This window comes from Neovison vison, chromosome 8 (genome assembly GCF_020171115.1).
Source record: "Neovison vison isolate M4711 chromosome 8, ASM_NN_V1, whole genome shotgun sequence".
NCBI lineage: Eukaryota > Metazoa > Chordata > Mammalia > Carnivora > Mustelidae > Neogale > Neogale vison.
The window spans coordinates 7,433,923-7,460,942 of record NC_058098.1 but is presented as its reverse complement, the minus strand read 5'-3'; the positions used below and the strand labels follow the sequence as shown (position 1 = coordinate 7,460,942).

Here is a 27,020-nt window from a genome sequence, read left to right as displayed (position 1 = left end):
CCATGAGCCCCCGGGGTTGATGATGAACGTGGCAGAGGTGGAATTGTACTGACCCTTCCCGTGGGCACACCCTCCAGCTCTCAGTAAAAAAAAGCCCTTGCTGTCACTTGGAACTCTGTCTTCATGACACGTTGACCGGCTGGGACTATTTTGGATGCCCCGTATGTGCCGTAATCCCTCTCCACGGAAATGTTATTGACTGAGACTTACAAGTGCTTGGCTAATTCAGAAAAGTCTCTTTGTAGACTGGGAAGAAGCTGAGCTGTAGGGAAGCCGAGCCATTTCCCAAGGTCACACAACCAAGCCCTGGGCCCTTTGTCGCGTACCTCCCTGAATCAGGGGGCTCCGGGCTGAGAGGAAGCACCTGTGTTGCCTCACGGACAGATGCCTATGAAACCAGACGTGGGGAAATTTGATAGGTTTTGATTTTTTTAAAAAATCTACAGGGCTCAGATCGGCACCCATTTTTTACAGATTTATATATATGAAGCTGTATCCCAGTAGTGTGGCAAATGGAATCCAAGAACGGGCTGTGCCTCGGCATTCCCTTTACTGTACCAACTGTGCCTCAGTTTCCTCTTCCGTCAAACAGGAATAGGAATATCCCTGGCCCATAACTAGGGGGGATCATTACAAAACTCAACTGAGTCCTTGAAGGCACTTTACAATATTAATTTTTGTGACTTCGAGTAATTGTAGCCATCACAGGCACTCTAATGACTGTCACTGTTGTCATTCTTGAGTGACGTAGAGCTACAGAAGAACTTCTGAGTGAGGGAATTGATCATGGGCTCTCTTACTTTTTACTTAAAGATGACAGTCTTTCTGACTTGTTCTGGAATTCCCCTGGGCGAGATTTTACTCCATTAGAATATACTTTCAAAATAATAGCTGCCAGAAAGCAGCAAACAATTAGTTATCGGGAGTCGGAAATAACTTTAGAAAACTGGAAAAAGAGATCCATGAAATCATGTAGTCATGATACTCCCACTTACTAAAATGAGCTAAAATCGACAAGAATTCTAATGACTTCCTTATTATAAAACAATTAATTTAGAATACCACTAGTAAGATCAGTGCCACACTATTTTATCAGATAATAGGCAATCTACCATAATGATGGATAGGTGAAAATGTATCGGCTGTAGTAATATTTTTGCTCATGTTTTGCTTACAGGTTTTGACTCATAATTTCCTTAATTAATGAATTTTCTAGAAATATAACAGAAATACCATGACTGAACCTGTGGGGATGAAATTTTGGTTGTAGTAATAAGCCTAGTCGTTTACTGAGAATGGTCTTGGTTTAAATTTTAACAGTCGTCCACATGAGCAAATGGATATTTGTAATTGGCTAAGGAGAGTTCTTGTTAAAACTAATTCAAGTACATCCATTGGATTTTCCCCAAACCGATGGTCAGTTAAATGCATGGTATCAGCATGGAGTTCTATTTAAATAACTTGGGATGTAGTTTTATTCATTTAGTTATGAAAATTATGAGTTGATCAATATGACTTCAATATCATTAAATCATGTGACAATTATTTTGCACCTGCATCTTTTGTGAACACAAAAATGTGGGTGTAATTAATATGTACTTGGCAGGGAAAAAAATTGTTTTTAATGGTTTCATTGCTCTAGTCTTTTATTGGCATACATATTTTTTATTATGCAAATTCAAACATTCTAAAAATGGTCTTCGCTCATGTAAATAGTGTTTAGTATATGTGGACAGCCAGACCATGTCATTATTATGTTACTTAACATGGTCTCCATTTAAAAATCCATTTTCGGGGACTGTGAATTTATGAGAAAGCTTATCTTCCTGAATGTTCAACCTAAACCTAGAGTATAAGCGAGAATGATTTTGAAATGCCTCTTTGTTCCTACAATGTCTTTGATGTTTTATTCCCGGGATTTTAGAACTAACCTTCTGTTTTTCTCCCAGAGAGATTCAATGTGTATTTGATGCCATCCCCTAACTTAGATGTACATGGCGAATGTGCCTTGCAGATTACATATGAGCACATCTGTCTTTGGGACGTCCAGAATCCCAGAGTCAAACTCATCTCTTGGCCGCTAAGTGCCCTGCGGCGGTACGGGCGAGATGCTGCTTGGTTCACTTTTGAGGCAGGGAGGTGAGTTTCATGACTGTTCTTTTGCCTTTTTCCCTCTCCCCGGGGCTACGTGTCACGTCCACCCTGCTGTGTGTTTCTGCAGCCGTGTCGAGCTATGATCCTATAGGGCTAGGCATGCTCTAAAGGAGGCATGTCTGCAGGACGGCTTTATTTCCCCTGAGGGTTCGAATGCTTCAGGAGTGCTTCGTGAATTTTCAGGGCATGGTTTGATTCCCTATCACCAACTGAAGTTGAATTAGGTAAAGAGGCTGAAAATGTCCCATTTACCGGGTCATACTGGACCCACGCCAGCTACTTGGGTTTTGGAAAACATCCATATTGTTATTCGGTTTATGTTTTCTCCTTGGCTCACTGTGGTAGATGATCAGTGGGAGGGGCCGTTCATTTCTGAAGGCGCCAGTGACTGAGTTCCTTCCGCCGTGTTACGAAGAGCCCTAACACTAAGAGGTTGATTCTAGAACTGGGTTATGGCGATCAGGACCCAGTAAGCCCTTCTAGGGCTTTCCCTTTTTTCTTTCAGAAGTCAATTTTGGAAAGAGAAGAGGGTGCCGATAATCTTTGGGTTGATCATTAGCTAGAAAGAGATTCGTTTAAGCAGAATCTCACTCTCCTCCTCACGCACAGTTCCTCCCTCAGAATTTGGGCTTTTTTTTTTTTAACAGCACAGATTAATTTTATATTTTAGAATTTTAAATGACTAAATTTTAAGAAATATAGGTGCTTCTGTAACACGGCCTGACATTCATATTCAAGCTGAAAGCAGTCAGCTTGTGGTTTTGAAAAATCTTTTGTATATCGGTAAAAGCGAATGGTTCTTCCCAACAAGAATACAATACTTGATCTGAGGAGAGTAAAAACAGAAGTTCCACACACCTAAAACCCTAATTTGTGTGACCATATGACAGTCATGCTCTACTCAACTTAGTCCGCTCATTCCATGATAAGCAAAGCCCAATTATCTAAGCTTTGCTTTTCAGAAATAATGTTGCATTTGATTCTCCTGCAACTCTCCTTGAAAGTTTTTAAGTTCTTTTTTCCCCAAACAGCTCTTTCCCATTGTTTTATTTTTAAGTACCTGGAAATTGAAATGCTATAAATGAGTCTGTGAACCTCCCAGAGATGGCAAAGGTCCTCACATTAGAAAATAAAACTGTAATTTTCAGAGCAATGTTCTGTCAGAATTACTTGTTTATTATCCTTATGGGATCATTTCTGTAGAAAGATCAGAATTTGTTTGGGAAAGCGGGTATATTTCCCTGTTTCGGTCTCAGAAATTATTTATGTATTAATCATTACCAGTGAAATCTATGTATGAAAAATGGTTTATGATAGAAGTAGACTTTTCTGTTGATTATATGCTTCATAGCTCTCCCACTTGTGTTTCATATTGATGCAGAGTGGAATTCTGCCTTGGTCAGGATGTGTGGGGCCTATTTGGGGTAGCCCTTATTCAAACATTAAAATTTTTCAATTATTACTTGGATTTATAGGAGTAGTAATAGGAAGAGTACATCTTTATATCACAATTTCTGGAAACTAAAACCTTAGTAAACGTCTATAGTGTCTCATGGCTAATATTAAACTTTATCTGACATTATCTTTCAGGTTTTTTAAAAAACTTTTTAAATTTTTTATTTCTTTTCAGCGTAACAGTATTCATTGTTTTTGCACCACACCCAGTGCTCCATGCAATCCGTGCCCTCTCTAATACCCACCACCTGGTTCCCCCAACCTCCCCGCCCTTTTAAAACCCTCAGATTGTTTTTCAGAGTCCATAGTCTCTCATGGTTCACCTCCCCTTCCAGTTTCCCTCAACTCCCTTCTCCTCTCCATCTCCCCACTCATCTCTTGCAAAAGTTTAGTTTATTCTTATTAATCTAGTAGCCTGTTAAGGGTCTAGATTATTTTAAAGACTGATCTTTCTCCTAAGTGTGATAAGAAACCACAGAGATTTTCTACGCAGGTGTGTGTGTGTGTGTGTGTGTGTGTGTGTGACACCATATTTATATTTTGTGGACCATGGGATAGAAGTGGCAGAGGTACATATGGGGAGATACTGCGGTAGCTCAGGTAAAAGAAATGGATGGAAATTATGGATATGGTGGAGACATAAATTTCAAAAATATTCCAAGGCCTTTGACCAAAAGCCATAAAGTGCTGACTCAGAAAATGAAAGCATTTTGTTCTATGACTTTGTTCTCTTTATGGTCTGACCTTTAGGGTACTTTGTCCAAGCTCTCCAGCTGTTCGATGACTAGAATACCTACCACCCACACACCACAGTGTTGTGTCTCAAATATTGTACAGACTTAGAACACTCGTACTTTGGAAACCTTTTCTTATTCATGGTCATGCTTTGTGGGGCTGGTGCTAACCAGAAGGCGAGTCCTCAGAAGGGAAAGTGTCGTGAATGTGCTCTTAGGATCCTGTTCATTTCTCCGACAGCTCGGTGCGGCGGAAGAAGCACTGACAGGAGTCAGAGAGACCCTAGTTTCTGACATCTTTTCTTTATTAGGAATTGACCTTGAGGGGCGCCTGAGTGGCTTAGTGGGTTAAAGCCTTTGCCTTTGGCTCGGGTCACGATCCTGGGATCCTGGGATCGAGCCCCACATCGGGCTCTCTGCTCAGTGGGGAGCCTGCTTCCTCCTCTCTCTCTGCCTGCCTCTCTGCCTATTTGTGATCTCTGTCAAATAAGTAAATAAAATATTTTTTAAAAAATTCAAAAAAGAAATTGACCTTGAACAAAGGTTTTAACTTCCTTTTTAAGTTTATCCAAGTCATAACTTCCTCGAGAGGTTGTTGTGGGTAACAGCCGTGGTGCGCGCACGTGATCTGGAAGGGTGCTGGGCTTCTCCCCAGTAGGGTCTCCGATGTTTTATTATGATTACTTTGAGAGTAGGACTTGAGTTTGCAAGGTACAGACAGTGTTAAACACAAGGTAATATGACTATTTTATATTTTGCCTGAAACTCAAATAAAGATGAATTTTAATAGTTACCATCAAGATGCTCAGGATAATAAGATCATTTGTGTTCCCCCAAGCATGAAGGTTTCATATCACCTTGCTTTATTAGTGAAGATAATTTTTTCCTTGGCTATTTTTGGATATGTTCAAAACAAAGCCGTTTGATATTAACTAATACAATTTTCTCCTTGTCTCCTGTCCATAAATGAAGAGAATTTAAGTCTCTCTACGCAAATAGTTTTCATGGGTCCAACATGCATCTGCAAAGATTTTGCAGTTTTGCCCACCAGAACACAAGGAATCTCCCCCAGAAGTTTGAACCGGTCTTTTTTGGACAAGCTGTCAGCCTCTGTTAGAGTTGAAACTCCGTGTTACTCCTGTGCAGTGGCCCCACTTTACTCCACCAAGACTGACACCGGGACACGTGTAATAAACTAGACAGGAACTGGAGGAAATGAAAAGAGATTGCAGCTCTACCCCATACTGGGTGTGGACCTTGAGAGAATGACCTCACTCTCTGAGCTCCATTGGCCACCTGTAAAAGGGCTACACAAATACCTAGCGTAACGCCTGGCATGGAGTAGACAGTTATGTCAGCCAACACAACACAACAGGAGAAAAGATCATTGGCTCACATTCCTGAAAGGTCCAGGCGGTAGGGATGGCATCAGGCTTGGCTTGATCGGAGGCTAAATGACCGTAGGTTTCATCTCTCAGTCCTGTTTCTTCTAGGATGGCTTTGTTCTGGCTCCACTTGGAGGCTTCCAAGAACTTTGGGATCTTCTCACGCCCTGAGCCGATAGAAAGGAAATTCCTACCGTATATGGACCCTCACATTCCCGAGGGTGTCAAGTACTACACTGAGGACTTTATACAATGCAAGCAGGGTACAAATACAGTGGGGTGGTTCTCCCAAAGCAGGAAGAGGGTACCGATGCCATCAGAAGAAGGATGGATGTAAGGTTTAAAATAGAAGAAAATCTAACAAAATGTGTCCAATACAGCATTTAATAACTGCCCAAAGCAAAGAGGGCAACACTGCTATTGGACTGTAATTAGCAATATCACTCGTAATGGCACTGAAATACAGAACAGCGGTTCTCAGCCTGGGATGTGTTTGTCCCAGGGGACATCTGTCTATGTCTGGAGTCATTTTTTATTGTTACAGTCGAACAAGGATGCCATTGGCATCCAGTGGATGGAGGGGCCAGAGATGCTGCTAGCATACGCTGCCCGGGCAGCAATCCCCCACAACAGATGGGAATCTGGTCCAATTATCCAGATGAAAAACTCTGTCCCAGCAAGCATACCGGCCATTGAAAATAATCCCTGATATTTATGTAGCCGTTATTACATGAAGGTCACTATACTGAGTATTTCTCATGCACTGTCTCCTTTAAGCCATTTGCTGCTCATAGAAAGTAGGTAATATTAAAAAAAAAAAAAAAAAAGGAAGCTTGGAGACCTGGATGACTGGTCCAGAGGCATTAGACAAGTAAATGGTGGTTTGAGGACTCACACTCTGGTCTTCTTACTTCCAAACCCTGATAGTATCTAGGAAGGCTGAATGTCATAGTCCACTAGGTGAGTCCAGTTCTTCATGAACTTCTGCGGAGCTAGGGAAGAGAAGGAAGGTGTTCTCATGTTGCCAGAGCACCCTAAAACCATTTGGATATGTGCTGTTTTCTTAGTCTCTGGAACTTGCTGTTTGCTCATTCAGCATTCCAGAGTCAGGATTGTTTGTCGCTTGTGGACAGCAGTATCGTGATCATAGATCATTTAAAGTCTTCTAGATGTTGTTTCTCCCCCTCTTCACCCATCAGAAGCAAATCAGATCATATCTCTGTTTTTTTCCTTGAGAAATCCAGCGTTGAAATATAAGCTTTTTAATAAGGTGCAATTGCCTGATTAATTGCCACTCCTTGCCCCTGGAGACAAAGAATGGTGAGATTATTTGGTGGGCCAGGACACATACTGTTTACTTTGTTTGAGGTTTTTCTGGTCTTTTGTTTGTTTCTTTCCACCTGGAAGCCCTGAAACTTCAGTGAAACACATCAGGTTGGCAGGGGTTCTGATTTTTTTTTTTTTTTTTTTATGGGGAGGTCTAACTGTGAAGATGGGAAGATCTAACTTTTAACCACGTTAGAAGGTTCTAACTGCATCAACACGTCCCCTTGGAACCATTCTTGAAATGTGATTGTTTAAAGAAAGGTGGCAGGTGTCCAGTAAGTACCCCTGTTAATTTTATAGCTGGCTGCTGAGTTAGCAGGCTCCGGTGTCAGGCTCTGCCTTACCTCCTGAGTGATTCAAATTAATACCCTGGGTTTAGCACCTGCAGGAGGGAAAGAAGCCCAGGTGACATTTGGCAGAAGGTACTGAATAATTACCACACATGAGTGCTTCTCTTTACCAGCCAGAGAGAGTCTCTATTGTGCTTTTGACATCATTTTAAGAGAAATTTTTAGGTATGCCAAGTATATGTGAAAAATTGACGTTGCATGTACAAATTACTTTTCTTAAAGGGAATGCACAAAGTTGTGAGAAGTTTTTTGGGTTGGGTTTTTTTTGTTTGGTTGGTTTTTTTGTTTTTGTTTTTTGTTTTTTGTTTTTTGATTAAAGGCATCTGAATAGCCTCCAAAAAGAAATTATTCATGTCTAGTATATATCACTCTGAAAACAAGTAATTGGTGAAATAGCTTTTCATTGGGGAAGAAAATTGTTTCCCCCCTGTAATGGATGAGTTTACAGGATCGCTCTTCTAATAGAAATCTCTCATTCCTGTGTATTTTAGGGAACATACACCCATTCTTATTAAAATGATCAAAAGAAAATTGACAAACTATACCCCATTCTTCCTGCCATGTTGGGTAGAGAAAATGGCATAAACATGTACTGGATCTCACACGTGGGCTTGCTTAGAAGTGTAATTCTTTTTTTTTTTTTTTTTAAGATTTTTTATTTATTTATTTGACAGAGAGAAATCACAAGTAGACGGAGAGGCAGGCAGAGAGAGAGCGAGGGAAGCAGGCTCCCTGCTGAGCAGAGAGCCCGATGCGGGACTCGATCCCAGGACCCTGGGATCATGACCTGAGCCGAAGGCAGCGGCTTAACCCACTGAGCCACCCAGGTGCCCCAGAAGTGTAATTCTTATCTGGGCTCTCTACCATTGCATTGATCTATGTATCTGTTTTTTTTTTTTTTTAAGATTTTATTTATTTGTTTGACAGAGATCACATGTAGGCAGAGAGGCAGGCAGAGAGAGAGGAGGAAGCCGGCTCCCTGCTGAGCAGAGACCACCCCCCACATGCAGGACTTGATCCCAGGACCCTGGCATTATGACCTGAGCCGAAGGCAGAGGCTTTAACCCACTGAGCCACCCAGGCGCCCCTATGTGTCTGGTTTTCTTACCAGTACCATACTGTCTTGGTGATCACAGATTTGTAATATAGCTTGAAATCAGGCAACGTGATGCCCCCAGCTTTTTCTTTTTCAACATTTCCTTGTATATTTGGAGTCTTTTCTGGTTCCTTACAAATTTTAGGATTGTTTGTTCCAGCACTTTGGAAAAATGCCATTGGTATTTTGATCAGGATGGCATTGAAAGTATAGATTCCTGTGGGTAGCATAGACATTTTAACAATGTTTATTCTTCTGATCTTTGAGCATGGAATGTTTTATCATCTTTTTGTGTCTTCTTCAATCTCCTTCATAAGTGTTTTGTAGTTTGTAGGGTATAGATTCTTTACCTCTTTGGTTAGATTTAGTCCACTTCAATGTGAGGCAGGAATCCATCAAAATCCTAGAGGAGAAAGTAGGCAGTAACCTTTTCCACATGGGCCACAGCAACTTCTTTCAAAACGCATCTCCAAAGACAAGGGAAACAAAAGCGAAAATTAACTTTTGAGACTTCATCAAGATAAAAAGCTTCTGCATAACAAAGGAAGCAGTCAACAAAACAAAGAGACAATCGGGGAATGGGGGAAGGTATTTGCAAATGACACTACAGATAAAGGGCTGGTATCCAAGATCTGTAAAGAACTTCTCAAACTCAACACCCATAAAACAAATAATCATGTCACAAATAGGCAGAAAACATGAACAGACAATTCTTTAAAGAAGACATACAAATGGCTAACAGACACATGAAACAATATTCATCATCATTAGCCATCAGGGAGATTCAGATCAAAACCATACTGAGTTACCACCTCACCCCAGTCAGAATGGCAAAAATTAATAAGGCAAGAAATAATAAATGTTGAAAAGGATGTGGAGAAAGGGGAACCCTCTTACACTGTTGGTGGGAATGCAAGTTGGTGCAGCCACTTTGGAAGACCGTGTGGAGGTTCCTCAAAAAGTTAAAAATAGAGCTACCCTATGACCCAGCAATTGCACTACTGGGTATTTACCCCAAACATAGAGATGTAGTGAAAAGAAGGGCCGTATGCACCCCAGTGTTCATAGCAACAGTGTCCACAATAGCTACACTGCGGAAGGAGCAGAGATGCCCTTCAACAGACGAATGGATAAAGAAGATGTGGTCCATATATACAATGGAGTATTACTCAGCCAACAGAAAGGACGAATACCCAGCTTTTGCGTCAGCATGGATGGGACTGGAGGAGAGAGACCGTGCTAAGTGAAATACGTCAAACGGAGAAAGACAATTATCATGTGGTTTTACTTATACATGGAACGTGAGGAATAGCAGGGAGGACATTAGGAGAAGGAAGGGAAGCATAACGGGGGGAACCAGAGGAGGAGATGAACCATGAGGAACTATGGACTCCAGGAGTCATACTGAGGGTTTTAGAAGGGTGGGGGTAGGGGCCTGCGTGAGCCTGGTGGTGGGTATTCAGGAGGGCATGGATTGCATGGAGCCCTGGGTGTTATATGCAAACAATGCATCATGGGACACTACATCAAAAGCTAAAGGTGGGGGCGCCTGGGTGGCTCAGTGGGTTAATGATCTTGGGGTCCTGGGATTGAGCCCCGCATCAGGCCCTCTGCTCAGCCAGGAGCCTGCTTTCTCCTCTCTCTGCCTACCTCTCTGCTTACTTGTGATCTCTCTCTGTCAAATAAATAAATAAAATCTTTAAAAAAAAAAAAAAAAAAACCTAAAACAAAAAAACCCAAAAACTAATGATGCACTGTATGCTGACTAACATAATTTTAAAAATTATAAAATAAATAAATAAATAAAGTGCAGTTCTTTCCTTTTGCACGAAAATACAAACAATAGTTGTGCCATTTATATGGACTTTTATTCCTCATCAGCGTTTATCTCAAAAGTAATTTTAATTATAAAGGTAATGCACACACATCATAAATATTCCTTTAATGGAGGCAGGTGTGAAAGAGAAGAGAGAGTTTCCTTTCTCCTGTACAGAGTCAGCTTTTTGGTAGTCACGTTCAAAGATCTGTGCTAGGTGTGGGGGTGTGAACTCAAACAGGCAAGGCCACATCATACATAAGAAGCTTAGCCAGGTCCCTTCTGCCTCCTTGTTGTGATTTTAACATGTTTATTCCCTAAAGGAAAGGATGACTTTGCCATGACCTTTGGGAAAAAAACCTCTCGTCAGTACATCCTGTCGTGTGGCCATCATTTTTAAGAAAAATTGTCGGTGTATTTTTATTTTATTTATTTGCCTAGCTTTCTTGAGGTTGCATGGACTTAGAGCATTCAGTGTGATGTACAATGTGTGTAGAAGGACCACCGTGGTGAGCTCCCTTAACACCGTCCCCATCTTGTGGCATTACCTTTTGTGTGTGTGCGGTTGAGAACATTTAAGATCTCCTCTCTTAGCAACTTCCAAGTATGCAACACCGTATTTTCCACGGTTCTCACAACGCCGTACCATAGATCTCCGGGACTTACTCACCTTCTCCCTTGAAGTTTGCGCCCTGTGCTCGTCTCCTCCTTTTCCCCCCGTCCAGTGCTTGGTCACCACCATCCACTGTCTGCTTTTGTGAGTTTGGCTTTTTTATATTCCGCACACAAGTGAGATCATACGGTATTTGTCTGTATCTGTCTGACTTATTTCACTAATGCCCTTGAGGTCTGTCCACGGTGTTATACATAACAGGATTTTCTTCTTTTTTATGGCTAATATTACATTGTGTGCATATGTGTTTATGTATATATTTTTTCTTTATGCACTTACATTGGTGGACACTCGGCTGCTTCCGTGTCTCGGCTATTGTAAATAACGCCGCAGTGAACCTGGGGTGTGTGTGTCTTTTTGGAACGGTGATTTCATTTTCTTTGAAGATATACCCCGCAGTGGGATCGCTGGGTCGTATGGCAGTTCTAGTTCTAGTTTTTGGAAGAACCTCCCTACCGTTTTCCACGGGGCTGTAGCAGTTCATATTCCCGCCAACTGTGCACAAGCAGTTCCTTTTCTCCACTTGCTCCCAGACCCCTGTTATCTCTTCTGCTTTTCATAGTAGCCGTTCTGACAGGGGTGAGCTGATATCCTATTGTGGTTTGATTTCCCTGAAGGTGAGTGATGCTGGATGTATTTTCACGTACCTGTCGGCCGTTTGTCTGCTGTAGCCGTCTTCCTGCAGACCATCATCCAGTAGTGTGGGTGGCTACCTTCTGTGGGACGGTACCTCACACTCTAGAAGGGTCTAGTAGGAGTGAGTCATTTCCTTCTTCCATCAGATGTCTGCCGAGGACACGCGAGGAGCCTGGTGCGGAGCCGTGAATGAAACACACAAGTGTTGTGCTGTTGTGAAATTCACTCCGTAGAGGAAAGGGGAGTGTAGACCATAATAGACATTTTAAAAAGTAAAAGAGATGTTAGATTGTGTAAGACCACAGCAAAAAATAAAGTCATTCAACAGAAACTGCCAAAGGAGTGGGGGCGATTTTAAATAGAATGAGTGGGACTGGCTTTGCCAAGTCAGGGATGCCTGACAAAAACTCTAGGAGGACTCGCGGGGAGAGCATTCCAGCCCGAAGAAGGAGGTTGGAAAAAGGTGCCGAGGCGGGTAGATGCCGAGTGTGCAAAGAAGAGCCAAGGGGCTGGCATGACCCGGGCAGAACAAGGGAGGGGGAAGCACCGTGTGTAAAGGTAGACAGGCAGCAGGGTCTGGCCATGTGGGGCATGAAGGCCCCTGTAAAGAATTGGGCTTTGTTGGGGTGCCCCTGGGGGTGGCGGGTAGAGGTGGGTCACTGTAAGGTTTGCAGGAACAGTCCCCGAGACCTTTCCCGTTTCTGACGCCAGCTGCAAGTTGAGGGATTCCCACAACCGCCAAAGGTTTCGTGATTTGCTGGAATGATTCAGAGCTTACTGACATCTATGAAACTCATGGTTAAAGCTTCTAACAGCGAAGGATACAGAGTAACTAACATCAGCAAAGGAAGAAGTGGCGGGGTGGGGGGGGCAGAATCCAGAGCAGTGCCAGGCATAGCGCTCCTGTGTCCTCCCCTGTGGAGTCAGAGCAGCATCCTGCCTTCCCATTAGCATCTGACGGTGCACGTAGAGTATCGCCAGCGAGGAGCCCCCAGCCACAGTGGAGAGGTTTTACTGGGGCTTCATTATGTGCGTGTTTGATCAACACATTGGTTGTGCACGTGGCCGATCCCCTCCTCCAGGTCCACTGACGATGGCATGTGGCCCCAAGTCTCACCCTGAATCGCATTCTTACCATTTGTCTAACCCAAGAACCCCAGGCAAACAAAAATTACCTCCTAGGTAATTGCCCACGCCAAGACTAGACAAGATGTTTTGGACAAGTTTAAATTCCTTCCCACCTAGGAAGTGGTGAGCAAAGAAGGGACACGGTCTGACTTTTTTTCTTTTAAACTAGACTCTGAAGCTAAAACCAGTTAGGAGGGTGTCACAGTGCTCACGGTGAGGACAAGAGTGGCTGCAGGAACGTTGGTCACAATGAACGTGGGCTCGGTGTTTGGATACTGACATGTGTTGACGCTAAATCCAAAAGTGTGTACTGACTGGCCATGAGTTGGGGTTGGGGGTCAGGATCCTCCTGGAGCAGCTCAGACGACAGAGGAACCCCCGGCGGGTGGAGGGCAGTGTAGAGATGACCAGACTTCAGTTTGGTCTGTTAACCAAGGGCTTGTTAACTTCAAGGCTTGTCCCGCGGTTTCCCTCTGGTGCTAACCCGACTTTTCATTCTCCCGGGGATGAGAACACACGTCGTGTTTGGGCTTCGACCTGTGAAACCCTTCCACTTCGGGCCGCTGCTTGGACAGCGCGACAGCAGGAAAAAATGAGGGACCGCTGCCCCCTTAGATCTAGGTCAGGGCATGGCATGGGGAAACAAAAGGGGAAAAGGGATGTTTCTTTGACTTTACCTATTGCGTGATTAAGAACAGATATAATTAACAAACTACCACTGTCTCTTACACTGGCCAGGTTTTATGACTTTGGATACTTAGTTTTGTTGTTTTGTTTTCATAAACTCTCAAGTCCATATAGGTGGGGTTAGAACTTAAGTCTAAAAGGTAATAATGTACACATTTAAGGGAACCTCTGGGAAGCCTGGCGACATCGATGGTGGAACCAGGGGAGAAAGGACAGCCTGTGACAGAGCACTCTCCAAATCTGGGGACCTTGTCTTTGCTCGCTCACCGGGCTGATGAACTTTGTGGAAGTTGTTGCTAACTCTCCAGAACACTACTTCTCTGGGACTGGAGAAACAAAACCCCCTGGTCGTTTGCGTTATAGTTTTTATATAGTGAAAGCTGCTGCTATTCCTAAAGGGAGAATCCTATTCCTGAATTCGTATTTCTGTTCTCAGAGAAGAGGTTTGTAGTATTCTGTTTTCGTAGCTTGTGAGCCTCAAAGACTCATCCCCAGCCACACACCTTCCACACCAGGCATCTTTTCTGCTCCCCTGTTGTCCTGAGTTTCCTTCCAAGCAAAAATGCGGTTGTGCCTCCCTCCTGAAGTTTTCCCTGAGGCTTTGACTTCTTCAAGGGTTAAAATAAGAACAATAAATCCTAATTCAGTTGCTTACCTTGATGCAGGATCCTTGATAAAGATAAAATACAGTCTCCCAGTACCTTCAGAGGTTTGGGTGATCTTATTATTAACATCTGGGGTATGAGGCCGTGGAAACTTCGAGAGGTCAATATACTTGACCCTGATTCCAACATATGAGGGAACTGAAGGAGATGGTCTTTCCTACCTCTCTCCCATACCACCTCCAGGAGGGGAGCACACCCACATTTCCCCAAATGTGGGGTGATTTTCGTGATAGAGGCATAATATTAAATGAATGGGACTTGCACAGTGGTAGTATTTTTCTTCCCAACTACCTTTTCGATCCCTTTGATTAAATTACAGTAAAAACCATTTTGGAGGGGTGCTGGCATGTCTAAACCCTATTTTCTAAAACTTTCTTCTTCTTTTTTAAAAAAGATTTTATTTATTTATTTGAGAGACAGAGAGAGAGAGAGAGAGAGTGGTGGGGAGGGGCAGAGGGAGAGAGAGAGAGAGAAGCCCGATGCAGGGCTCTATCCCTGGACCTTGGGATCATGACCTGAGCCAAAGGCAGTGGTTAACTGACTGAGCCACCCAGGTGCCCCCAACACTTTTTAATTCACCTGCGTTACTAATGAGGGAGCACACGTCCCATTTGGGTCTTTTGACCCGAAGACAGGGTTCAATAATGTATTTTGTTTTCATTGCATTCGTTTTCACGTCTGCCTTCAATTTACTGCAGATCGTACTGGCTTATGACTATGGATTTGGTGGCTTATGGACAAGACATTTGTTTGAGAGAGAAGAAACCTGAGTCGATTTTGAAAGTATTAAACAGGCAGCACAACAATTTGATGGAGAAAAGTTGTACGAGGGTGACTGACATTCCCAAGAGCCGCCCCGTGCTCGGTGTCCTGAGCGGCTTCCTGATGCGCTGGTTTCTCTTTCCCACGCTACTGGTCTCCAGGCAACGCACACACACACACACACGCACGCACACACACACACACACACACACACACACACACACACACTACACCAGCAGAGTCAGCTGCCGCCTCATCTCCAGCTGAGCTGAGATCCAGCCAGTGGCCCCAGTGACTGGAACGGGCAAGGCCACCCCGACCACAGGGCTGGGGCGTACTCTGCTTCAACCCGAATCCCGTGTGTGGCGAAGCAACAGCTCCCCCGCTCCCAGAAGCTTCCTTCTGTGTACGGCGTCTCCACCGCTGACCCATAAGTTCGGTGCTCCCTCAGCCCCTTGTTTTGGGTCTATTTCATTGCTTCTCGGCTGGGGACCTTTTGCCCCCTCGGGGACATTTATCGATGTCTGGAGAGGTTTTGGGTTGTCACAACTTGAGGATACTACTGGCGGCTGGTGGGTAGACTGACCAGAGATGCTGTTCAACCTCCTACAATACACAGGAGACTTCCCGCCACCAAGAATGATCCGGGCATGCAGTATGGCCGATGTCAACTGTGCCAGCATAGAGAGCCCCTGTCCTAAATTACAAGCCCCAAAGACCTTTCCCTACACTTTTCTTAAAGCTGGAGCCACCAGATCCCATGTGGTTAAGCCTCTTGTTTATTTCGTGTTGTGTTTCTGTGTGTCTGTTTTTCCTACCATAGTGTCTCTGGCACTCTGCCGCCACAGGTGGGGGGTGGGGGAATCACACTCCATTTGTTCACTTCACTCTCTCAGACAAAAGAATGACAACATTCTACAATGTTTGGCTCCTGATTTTGTGTCTCTTCTGTATGGTGCTTCTGATCAGTTTCTCTCCAGTGTTTCAGCTTCCTGAAATTCTTCGTTACTATGTAACATCCACACCCACGCCTTTCCCGGTCCATACTTTGCTTTATCGGGGGCTCCTCTGACCCTGTATGGCTCATTGTGCCCCGTTGTTAGTCCTGAACTTATTCACTGACATAGATCTCCTTTAACCAAGTGAACTGTAAACTCCTTGAAGAAAAAGCCCATGTCTTTACCTTTACATCTGTTGCTGAGGCTCTTATGATTTGCTTTGTTTGTACTGAATTCTTTCAAATATAATGTAATTGTAAATGTGAAAGGTAACTTTTTAAAATTAACATATAATTTATTATTTGCCCAAGAGGTACAGGTCTGTGAATCGTCAGGCTTATATATTTCACAGCACTCCCCATAGCACATACCCTTCCCCGTGTCCATAATCCGACCACCCAATCCCTATCCCCCCAATACCCAGCAACCCTCAGTTTGTTTTGTGAGATTAACAGTCTCTTGTGGTTTGTCTCCCTCCCGATCCCATCTTGTTTCATTTTTTCCTTCCCTACGGTAGCATTATTGATTTAATACCCTCTATGCCGGGGTGGAGAGAAGAAAAGATGACCATAAATACACATGTTGAATGTAAGATGCATCCTGCTTGCCACAGTGTCCAGAAACTCTAAACACGCACGTGCCCACACGCAAAATACACGTTGGCCCTGAGGCACTGTGGAACTGACTTGGATTCCGATCTCTTAAGTTCGATTATTAATACTGCCCGCCATGAGGTCATTTATTTTAGTTCTCATAATTGCAGTCCCATTAGTATTTTTCTCAGACATGATGTTGGTGTGAAACGTCATGGGCAAAGAGGGGGAACATTTTCCATAGTTGGCATCTGAGCCTGTGGGAACTGTTGCCCTCAGGTGGCGATTCTGCAGAATGAAGCCCCTCATCTCGGGGCGCTCACGCTGGTCCCCGATGCTCCAGGAACATAGGCTGTCCCTCCTGTCCCCCTCTCCCTGGTGTGCTGGGCCACTCACCTTTGACCCATCTCAAGGTGTTCTCTGTGCGGTTCCTTGCCAGACTGTTCTTCCTCCCTTCTCGGCCAGAGCCCTGCCCTCCGCAGGGTGTCTGGAGAACTTCAGTTTAAATAAAACTTCCCCCCCCAAATTTTATAAATAAATAAATAAATAAAACTTTTGCAAGGAAGCCTGGGTCAAGTTCTTTGTTATACCTTTGCCTAGCGCCGCCTGTCATTTCCCAACCCATTCTACAGTTCTTTACTGAGGGCCAGATAGAGGGTGAGCCGTGCTCTAGGCACTGGTCGCGGACCTGTGAATGAATCAGGAAGAATTCTCGTCTACACGGAGCTTACCTTCCAGTGGAATAACGGACGTGGAGATCTCCTTTGTGTACTCACGTATCCTGTCGAACACTTTCAGGACACTTAGGGGGTGGTTACTATCATTCTGTTGATTTTACCAGTGGAAATGCAGACGCAGAGAGGCTAAGCAGCACATACCGGCTCACAAGGCTGGCGAGGCGCGACCCCAGCCCGGCAGTCTGGAGCCCGGGTTTGCTTATTTCACTCCGCCCTGATGCATCCTTGCTACGTGCAGGCGTCAGCGAATTTCCCACTGCTGTCTGAGCTCCTGATGGTCTTCTAGATTCTTGACTAAATTGCAAAATCCATGGTTTGGAGTGACAGACTTATCCTATAGGCAGAGTAATTCTGGGGAAATTCAAAACTGTTCAGTGTGTCTCTAGGGCCATCGTGTTCTTATGTCTGAATCCTTATCTTCCCAAAGGGCGTAGGAAAGGCTCAACTTAAACTCATTATTTTACCTTCTCTTGGCTCTGGGTTTCCGTCTACAGGTTTCTGTTAGCTAAGGCCATAAGGGAAGAGTGTTAGGGCATTTGGGACCACTTTGGATGCTGGAACAGTGTCCAAGGTAAAAGTCAGTAGGTGAAGTGAGAAAAAAGGAATCCAGAATGATTTTGGAAATGAAAGAATCCCTAAAGCCATCGTCTCTGAGGAAGGAACAGAATCTGGAAGTCATAGACTCCTTTTTCCACCTCTGCCCTGAATGATGTAGTTTCTACTGAGCTTCTGATTCATGGACAGTCCTGAGAACACAGTGTACAGGTGCCTCTTGGAAAGTGGGAAGGCAAAGTGCTGGGATTATACTGAGAATCAAGATGCTGACGCCTGAAAAAAAAAAAAAAAATTCAGCACCGTGTTAGCCTCGTATGAATGGTTCCTGCCCAGATTAACAACAAATCCTTTGGAAATTTTGATTCTAGTTAACGTCATTTAACCAACGTAGATAAGAATCCTGAACGCGTGTGAAATCAGTGGGTCTCGTTTCGTGGAGTGTTCTAGGCTCCTCATGCGTGGCTGTTCTTGGAGCTGGATTTTCACAAGCTTTTTGTTTTTGTTTTCACAGGATGTGTGAAACTGGGGAAGGGCTGTTTATCTTTCAAACGCGAGATGGGGAAGCCATCTACCAGAAGGTCCACTCCGCTGCCTTGGCGATAGCGGAGCAGCACGAACGCTTGCTCCAGAGCGTGAAAAATTCAATGGTACGTGCGGAATTTCTTCCTTATGACCCAGTGCATACCCTTGTAGAATGCAGTCGTAAACTCTTTATGCTGAAAGATATGGCCTGCAGTATTTGAGCAGATGGCTTTCTCCTGTACTCAACTGTGTATTACTTGGATTAAATGCCATCTTTGCAAAGCCCCAAGAGCCAGCTGGTGGCGCAGTGTCCGGACTTCCCTGTTGATCTGCTTTGTACTTCAGTTATGGCTTGTGTATGTCTTTATCCGTTCGGGCTCCTCCAGCAAGTACCAGAGGACTGGGTGGCTTATCAACAGTAGAAATTTATGTATTTCTCACTGGGAGGCTTGGTTGTCCAAGATCAAGGTGCTGGTCTGTTCTGTGTCTGGTGGGACCGACTTCCTGGTTCATAGATGACTCTCTTTTCTGTGTCTCACTGATGGATGGGGCAAGGGAGCTCTGCCCTCATGACCTGATCTCCTCCCAAAGGCCCCACCTCCCAACCCCATCGCCTTGGAGGTTAAGATTTCAATATATGCATTCAGGGAGGGAACATCATCATTAGTCCACCGTCATGAGTATGTTCATCAGAATTAATTTGGATGCATATGGACACCTGTAGACACAACTGTGTAGATTATCTACCTATAGGTATCTATTCATAGCTGTACCAGACATTATCATTTCAAATGGTGGTGGGAGCCAGACAGAAGAGGGCTGAAGGGAATGGGGGTAAAATATCAAAAGCCCAAGACCAGAGGACTGTTGATGAGCCTAAGGTCTCCACGGAGGATGTCTCTTGATTTTTTTCTACGGAAGCCAAGGATCTGAGTCTGAATATAATATCTTGTAGTTTGCCACTGTTGGCAATGAATTCTAGCTAAGACCAGCAACAAAACAGTAACGCTTTGTGGGCCAAGGGAAACATGTGCTGAGACTCCATCCTGCCCAGAGCCATGCGTCTCCCATCTCTGATTGGTCAGCCTTCACGGACGTTGATTCATGAAGACAACACAAACACAAATACCGACGAGCACAGAGCTCCCTGGGATTACCTGCCCTGTTCATTGCATCGTACTAGGGACTGCATAGAGAGTACGGATTGAAGTCTTAAGGCACAACAGTTAAAAGTAATGCAAATCATGCATTGTGGCTGCAAATACATGCATAGAGCCTCACATCTGGAAGGAAGTCTGCAAAACCAAAGGGAACCAGGCCGGCACGGTAAGGTTAGGGTAGTTTGACAACATATGATTTAAACATGTGGGGTGGTTGGATTTACAGCAAAGGAAAAGCATGCCCGAAAAATGATCTGTCCCAACGTGGCCTCAGATTATTCCCAGATGACTTGTTTATGCAGTGGTCTGGGATTTTAGAGCGTAGATCAGCAAAACTTTCTGTGAAGGGCCAGCCGGTAAATACTGTAGGCTTTGTGGAGTAAGATGGTCTCTGTTGCAACTACTTCACTACTTGCAGAAGCAATTCTAGAGGAAAATGTAATCTAGTAGGTATGACTCCGCTGCCAAGCAAATTTATTCATGGACACTGAATTCAAATTTCATGTCATTTTCACACATCATGAAATATTCTTCTCTTGATTTTCTCCCCACCAATTTCAGAATATTTTTTTGAACTCATGTAGTCTTGGTATCCATTTCCCCTATGCCTACAAGTTCTGGATAGTGCAGTGGAGATAGATAAATGGATGGATGGATGGATGGGTGGGTGGCTGGTGGATAGATAGACAGACAGACAGACAGACAGATGGCTGTAAGGTAGACTTCAAGTCCACTTGGAACTTTACAGGGCAACATTTCATTGTGTTAAAATTGTTTACCTGTTCCATTAGATGCTTTTAAGCATCTGATGGAGTTTTTCCAAGATTACCTTACTGGTAAAGCCATCAATTAGCATAAATTGTTTTGTGTTTGAAAAGCAGGTTTGGTATGCACATGTTTTTCCATTTACAACCTTCTCATTACTTCCACTAAAAATTAATCAGGAATATGAGTAATTCGTTTAGATCATCCCTTTGCACATTTAACTGGAAAATAATGTTGTTTGCTCTTAATTTGCTGTATGCTTAATGAGTTCCATAAAATGAATATGATTTTTAAAGTAACAACTTCCTGTTTTAGATGGAAATGAGTAAGCTTCAAAATGGGATCTGAATCTCAAGGATGTTAAGTGGGGATTATGAAATGCTCAAAATTAATGTACGTGAATCACTCCCTGATTTGGGGAGAAAAGAACCACCCCGGGACAATGAAGCCAATGAAGACAGCCCTTCCAGCCCCCCCGCCCTTCCCGGGGTTACAGTTCTGCATTTTCTGGTATCGAAGAAGGGATCTACATAGATCTGGCTATTTTCTCAGCTAGGAATTGCATGTTTACCACTACTGGCTTGCTTCTCTGGGATAGTCCAGGTCTTAAATGGAAAAAGATGGTGATGCCCACCTCTGGGCTCAGCCTCATTATTAGGAATCCCTGACCCACTGTTGGCTGCCTCTGTTATAAAAATTCCCAAACCCACCTCTACAGACAGGTGCTTCCCTGCGGGACCTGCCCCTGTTTGAAGTTACAGCTGTAAAGTGCATTGGTTGGGATCAGACTTGTGACCTGAACCCAGCAGCTGTAAAGAGGAGGTGTGTAGGTCCCATCACAGGAACGATAGTAGTGATAGGCTGAGTCATTAGGACACTCCAAAGATGTGTCCTACTCCCTGGAACCTATAAATGTGTCCTTATGCAGCTAAAGGGAGTCTGCAGATATGATCAAGTTAGGGCTCTTGAGATGGGGAGATTATCCTGGCTCGTCCAAGTGAGCCGGTATTATCACAAGCGTCCTTATGAGAGGGAAACAGGAGGAGTAAGAGAAGGCGAAGTGACAGTGAAAACAGGGACAGAGAGCGAGAGATTTGAAGTTTGTTGCTGATGGCTTCGAAGGTGGGGGAGAGAGATGTGACCCGAAGGATGTGGGTGCCCCTAAATGCTGGAGAAGGTAAAGAAGTGTTCTCCCCTGGAGCCTCCAGAAGGATCCAGCCTGGCCAACCTCTTGACTTCAGCTCGGTAAACTGGCTTTGGACATGTGGTCCCCAGAGCGGTAAGAGGATACAGTGAGGTTGTTTAAGCCCCGAGTCATGTGATTTGTGACCACAGCCTTAGGAAGCTAATACAGTAATGATATCCATAATAATAAATACGTATCTTGAGTCTGCTCTGGAACAAGCAGTATTTTCAGGACTTTCTAACCCGACAACTGCTGCTGTATGGAAGGCCCAAGGCCACCCACCAGCTTGGAAATCATGGGACTCAAATTTGGAGCAGGTGTCCTGGGAGAGCCCTGCTTTTCTCCATATCACTCACGACTGGTTTTCTTTGTCCTCCGTGAGATTAGCTTGCCGGTGTTCTAAAAATACCAAATTAGTGACCAGTGTTTAAAAATTGAGAGGTTTCACATAAACTCTGATTTCTACGCTATCTTTGAAAAGTGGAAAGGTCTGGCAGCACTAACCTGATACCCCCCAAGGCAACTACAGTCAGATATGCCAGGTCTTATCTGCCCTCTTTGGGGGACGCCACTTGCCCACAGTCCCTACATCCCTCTGTTGTTGCTCTCCACAGGTCGCCTACCCATCTGTGGACTGCCGATGTCTGGTCTGTTTGTTTTCTATTCTTTCATAACGAAGTGCCAGCGACTACACGCCATAACACAACACACATTCATCCTCTCACAGTTGCAGGAGGCCAGGAGGGTTGGCATGGTTTCAGTTCCTCACAAGGTTGCGATGCTTCAGACGCATGTCAAGGTTAGACTGGGGATGGATCCGTTCATGAGCAAACTCACTCTCAGAGTGGTTCCGTCACCTGCCTGCGGCCACAGAGCTCCTTACTACCCGAGCCAGAAATGCAAGATCCTTATGTCTGAGTCCTAAACCTCTACCCCTCGTCACAGCGCCTGGCCCCATCGGAGAGTCTGAAAGCGCTCCTGTCCCCGCTATGTCTCCACTAAGAACTGGCTTAGGGTTTGCAAATAACCTTGAATATCAGAATGCCTTTTGGAAAAATCTGTCAACTTAGAGTATGCCCTAGAATATCCTCGTTCCAAGAAATCCTGTTTCTTTGGGTAGTTTTGGCACCAAATAGCAATATTATATTTCAAAATCCCTCTCTCATGTTCTCACTTTTTAAAAGCAAAGTGTGGTTATTCCGTACTCTAGGGAGTGCTGGGGGGGTGGTGGCTGGAATACTGGGAGGGAAGGACAAACTGTTGAATGGGACTGAGCAGCGAGAACTTGTTTGCTCACCAGCTGCCAGCTGGCCTGCCGGAGAAGCCACGGGGACTCTGCCGGGACAGCTCGGGACTCCCCCGAGCAGCTTTTGCTATTTTTGCCACCTTGGAGATCAGTGTCTGTGACAAAGTCTAATTTTGGACCAAGGAGTGGCGGTGTGTGGGATGTGCCTCATTCCACCCCTGGGCCTGTCGTTTTTAGAATTTCCTTCAAGGCTAATCAAGTGATCAAGTAGAGGAAGACTAATTCAGCAGGCTTGCCCTAGGGGGCTGCAGGCGAGGCTCCATCCAGGTGCACCGAGGCCCCCGGGTAAGACTTCTCCCCTGTGCCCTGAACCCTAGAACCCAGGCTTGAGAGTTCATCTGAACTCTTCTTTGTCACTTTTTTTTGGGTTTGCCTGATTGATAGGTTTAGTTCCAAGCTTGGTTTTGCAAAGAAAATGTAATGAATTTGTAGAATTCAAATGGCATTCTTCCACAATTCTGGAAACTGAATTGAATTAGGTTGAGTAAGAATTCAGTAATTCTTACTCAACCTAATTCAAAAAGCCATAAACTATCTCCTTGGTTTTAATAGAGAGAGAATCAAAGAGGTCATAGAATCCATTTCATTACGATTCAGACTCTGAAATAAGCTCTTCCCGGATGTTTTTATTTTATTTTATTATTTTTTAAATGTATCTAAACACTCTTCTCCCAGCTCAACCTGCCCTTCTGTTCCCAAACCACCCCCTCCAAAAAAAAAAAAAAATCAACTTTTATCACTTCTCCTCTTTGTGGGCTCTGGTTAATTGGGTTCACTTATGGATTGATTTTTTTCATTATTTAATTGATTTGTTTGTTTCCTTGTTTATTGTGTACTGCTTAAAGCAATTATCAGCTTTTTCCCACTCCCAAGTGAACCCTTTTTGTATCTTGGCATAATAATTATGATTCAAAAACCTTTTGTGGAACACCTATCTACTGCTTGCAAAGAAAGCATTGTGGTAAGTCATATGGAGAACATAAACATTAAAAAAAAAAAACAAACCTGTTTTGAATCTTTACCGGAGCTTAAAATTTAGATAAAGAGTTCAGATTTACACCCTCAGTGCATTCAGCGGTATAGTCCTGTGAGTTCAGTTTGCTACAGTCTCCCTAGAGGGCAATTTGTCCTTATTTATCAAAATTAAATTCACTTATCTCTTTATCAGCAATAATACTGCCAGGAATTTACTCTAAAGATAGGACAGAAACAGATGAAATTCAGGTTTCTTTCTTAAATTTGCTATGACTTTCGTTCTGGTATATTAGGGGGGAAATGTCATTTTCGGAGTGCGCCCTTCCAGCCTCTCATAATAACCTCATAACTTGCGCCGTGCAGAGGTGGATTTCAGTAGTCCCTTTACTTGGTTAATGAAGCGCTGCCCTAGCTTATGCAACCCCTCCCCATAGCTAGGTTCCTGGGACCTCGCCGGGGTCCTTGTCAGCTGGTGGCGCTGTCTCCACAAGGAAAGGAAACAAACTGAATGATGCCAACCGGTTGTAGCTTTGTGTATAACTTCTGACACTAATATTAATGTTGAAGATGGTGGCGCTGTAAATAGGCAGCCCGTGGAAAGCCTGGTGGTGGTAAGACAGCAGCAGTGCATGATAGGAACCGAAGATGTTCATATGAGAGCAGAGAGGGCATCTGGTCGACCAGATGCGCAGTGGTGAGTGATACCGGTTTCCAAAATCAGTCATCACAGAGAGGGTAGAGATGGTGTTGGTGCTGGAGACGGCGAGAGAGGTAGGATCATTTCAGTGACATTTTTAATCAATGTTGAGAAGTTAGGACATGAGTGATGTATCCATCTCCAAGGGTTGGTGAACATTTTCTGTACAGGGTCCAATAGTAAATATTTTATATTTTGGGGGCCACATATAGTACTGCTGCTTCCTCCTCCTCCTCTACCTCTTCTTCCTCCTCGACTCCCTCTCCCTCTTTTTTTTTACTTTAAAAATGTAAAAACCGTTCTAGGTTCTGGGCCATAAAACACAGGCCACCAGGATTTGGCCTCCGGGCTGCAGCTCACTGATGGCCCTCTGCATCTTGGCTTTCATTGTTAGACACAAATGTACTTTGATTATTAATCAGTCCCTCTCTTCCACACCATGTGGATTTGCTTTTCCTCCTAGGAGTTTACTAAAAGCAAAGCAATAATCCCAAATGCCTGTCAACAAAACCAGAGGCCATTTTTTATTTTAACCAGAATCAGTCATTTTAAGAAATCATTTAATAGGGGTTTCAGCTTTTGGTTGCCCCAGCGGATGTGCTCTGCCTTGTATGGCTCTTTTTTTCATGCTCTTAAAGTGTTGGGTATGACCAGGATCTGCCAAACCGAATGTTGCCTAGAGAATGCATTCAGAGGTAGTGCCAGCATGGGCTGTTGTCGCCAACTATGCAAGTTTCAATATTTTAAGGAGATCCAGTCCATTATTTTTGCGGAACTGGAAATCGATTACATGCTAGGTTCCTACCCAAATATTTATCAACCAATGCAAGCATAAAATACAATTCCTCCTCCACTATGTGATGGGGTCGGGGGCGGGGGAGTAAAATTATCTATGCATTCAGCTTCAGGCAGTAAGGAAACTTTGGTGGAGTCCCCAAATGACCAGAGCAGGGAAAAGGAGTTAAGACGGCCGAAGATGATGGCACAGGTGTTGGGAGCTCATGTGGGGAGACCACTTTCTGTTTGGTCTACAAGTGATTGGCACAGATGATATCTTTTAAATTAAATTAGTTCCCAGTGTTTACAGTGGAAGGTTTCACATAAAATACATAGTTGCATCTTTTGGAGAACTGAGACTATCTGGTAACAGCGTGTCCACCCGAATTAAAATTGAGTGGTAGCTACCATTTTGAGAGGATGAATGGCCTTCAGGGCTGCCTAGTTCTTATCGTTTCTTGGTGTCTCAATAACCAGAAGACTTCACTGATTTCTGCTATCTGCATGACCCGTGTAGACATTCAAGTTTGCGTCCCCTGCTTCAAGGAACAATACATACCTCTTGCCCTTTAGATTTTTGCCAGGACACCTATGTCCCTGAGACCTCTTTTTATGGAGGATTGGGGCTATTTGCCTGGTAGCAGAGGCTGGCTCTTATTGGGGAGAATGTCAGAGTGGATATGCACCAGGGAATCTATGATGCAAAATGCAAAAAGTGTAAGTATGAATGTGCTGCTTGGTGACTAAAACCAGCTGTGTAGCCTCTGACAAAAGAGCAAACCAGACTTTTGTATTTTTCATTCAATAAGAAAAAAAAAAAATCAGATGGTGAGCTTTTAAAGGCTCTATTACATATAATCAGTAGGGTTACCCTAGGAGTTTTTTCCCAGCTGGGACACTTTTGAGAGTCAAGGTCAGCCTTCTTTTTTTTTTTTTTTTTTTTTAATTTTAAATTTTTTATTTTTTATAAACATATATTTTTATCCCCAGGGAAGGTCAGCCTTCTTAAGAGCAAGACTGGCCTTGTAATTTGCAGGCCCGATTCACAATGAATACATAAGGTCCTTTGTTCAAAAGTTAAGATTTTTCAAGGTGGTGACGGCAGAACATCAAACCAGGCGTGGGGCTCTGTGTGACTACAGGGGTCATCTGCCCTTGATGTTGGCCCTGATGAAGAGTAATGCCTGCATAACAGATGTAAACAGGATGTAGCCAGGAAAACTGAAAGATATAGTCACCCTAAACCGGTGATTCTCGGTGGCTAGCAGTTTTGCCTCCCAAGAGACATTTGGATCTGGAATCATTTTGGTTGTTAACACAGGGTTCAGGGTCAGAGGCCAGGGATGCTCTGAACATCCTATAATATGCAAAACAGTCCCCCACAACAAAGAGTAACCTGATCCCAGATGTCAGCAGCGGGAGGTTGAGAACCCTGTTCTAAAGATCGGCAGGTTCTGAGTGAAAGCTGAGCCAGAAATTGATGGGTCACTGTGTTTGGGATCGAATGTCCGTTCCGCTGTATGCAACTTGGCCTTCCTTCACCTTGTTTATTTGACGTGTCATTTGGGGGTGATAATAGTGTGTATGCCTCACCATGTGGTGTGATTCACACGGGTTAGTACATGTAAGGCACTTCAGAGGAGCATGGGAAAAGTGAGGTGTGAGCTACCATTCTGATTAACTTTTTGCTCACAGAAACTGGCATGGATGAGCCATACATGCTCACACTGTAGCAATGGCGATGTCCAAGGCAACACCAGGAATTTGGCTGATGGGGCTGAATTCTGTTGTTTGTTGTTTCCTTAAGATCTTCTGTGGTGTTGGTGCGAGCATGGCGGCATCAGATTGTGAGGTCTGGCCCCTGCCTTAGATGTGGGGCTCC

At 44.1% G+C, this 27,020-nt stretch overlaps 1 protein-coding gene across 2 annotated transcripts in view; it reads left to right on the top strand.

Moving 5' to 3' along the window:
* Nucleotides 1-27,020, top strand: part of DOK5 (docking protein 5) — a 153,705-nt gene that overhangs the window by 100,723 nt on the left and 25,962 nt on the right. For both annotated transcript variants that reach the window (XM_044262795.1, XM_044262796.1), the window contains exons 5-6: nt 1,950-2,139; nt 18,262-18,397. In XM_044262795.1, coding sequence (XP_044118730.1) covers nt 1,950-2,139; nt 18,262-18,397 — 326 coding nt within the window. The remainder of the gene's footprint in view (nt 1-1,949; nt 2,140-18,261; nt 18,398-27,020) is intronic.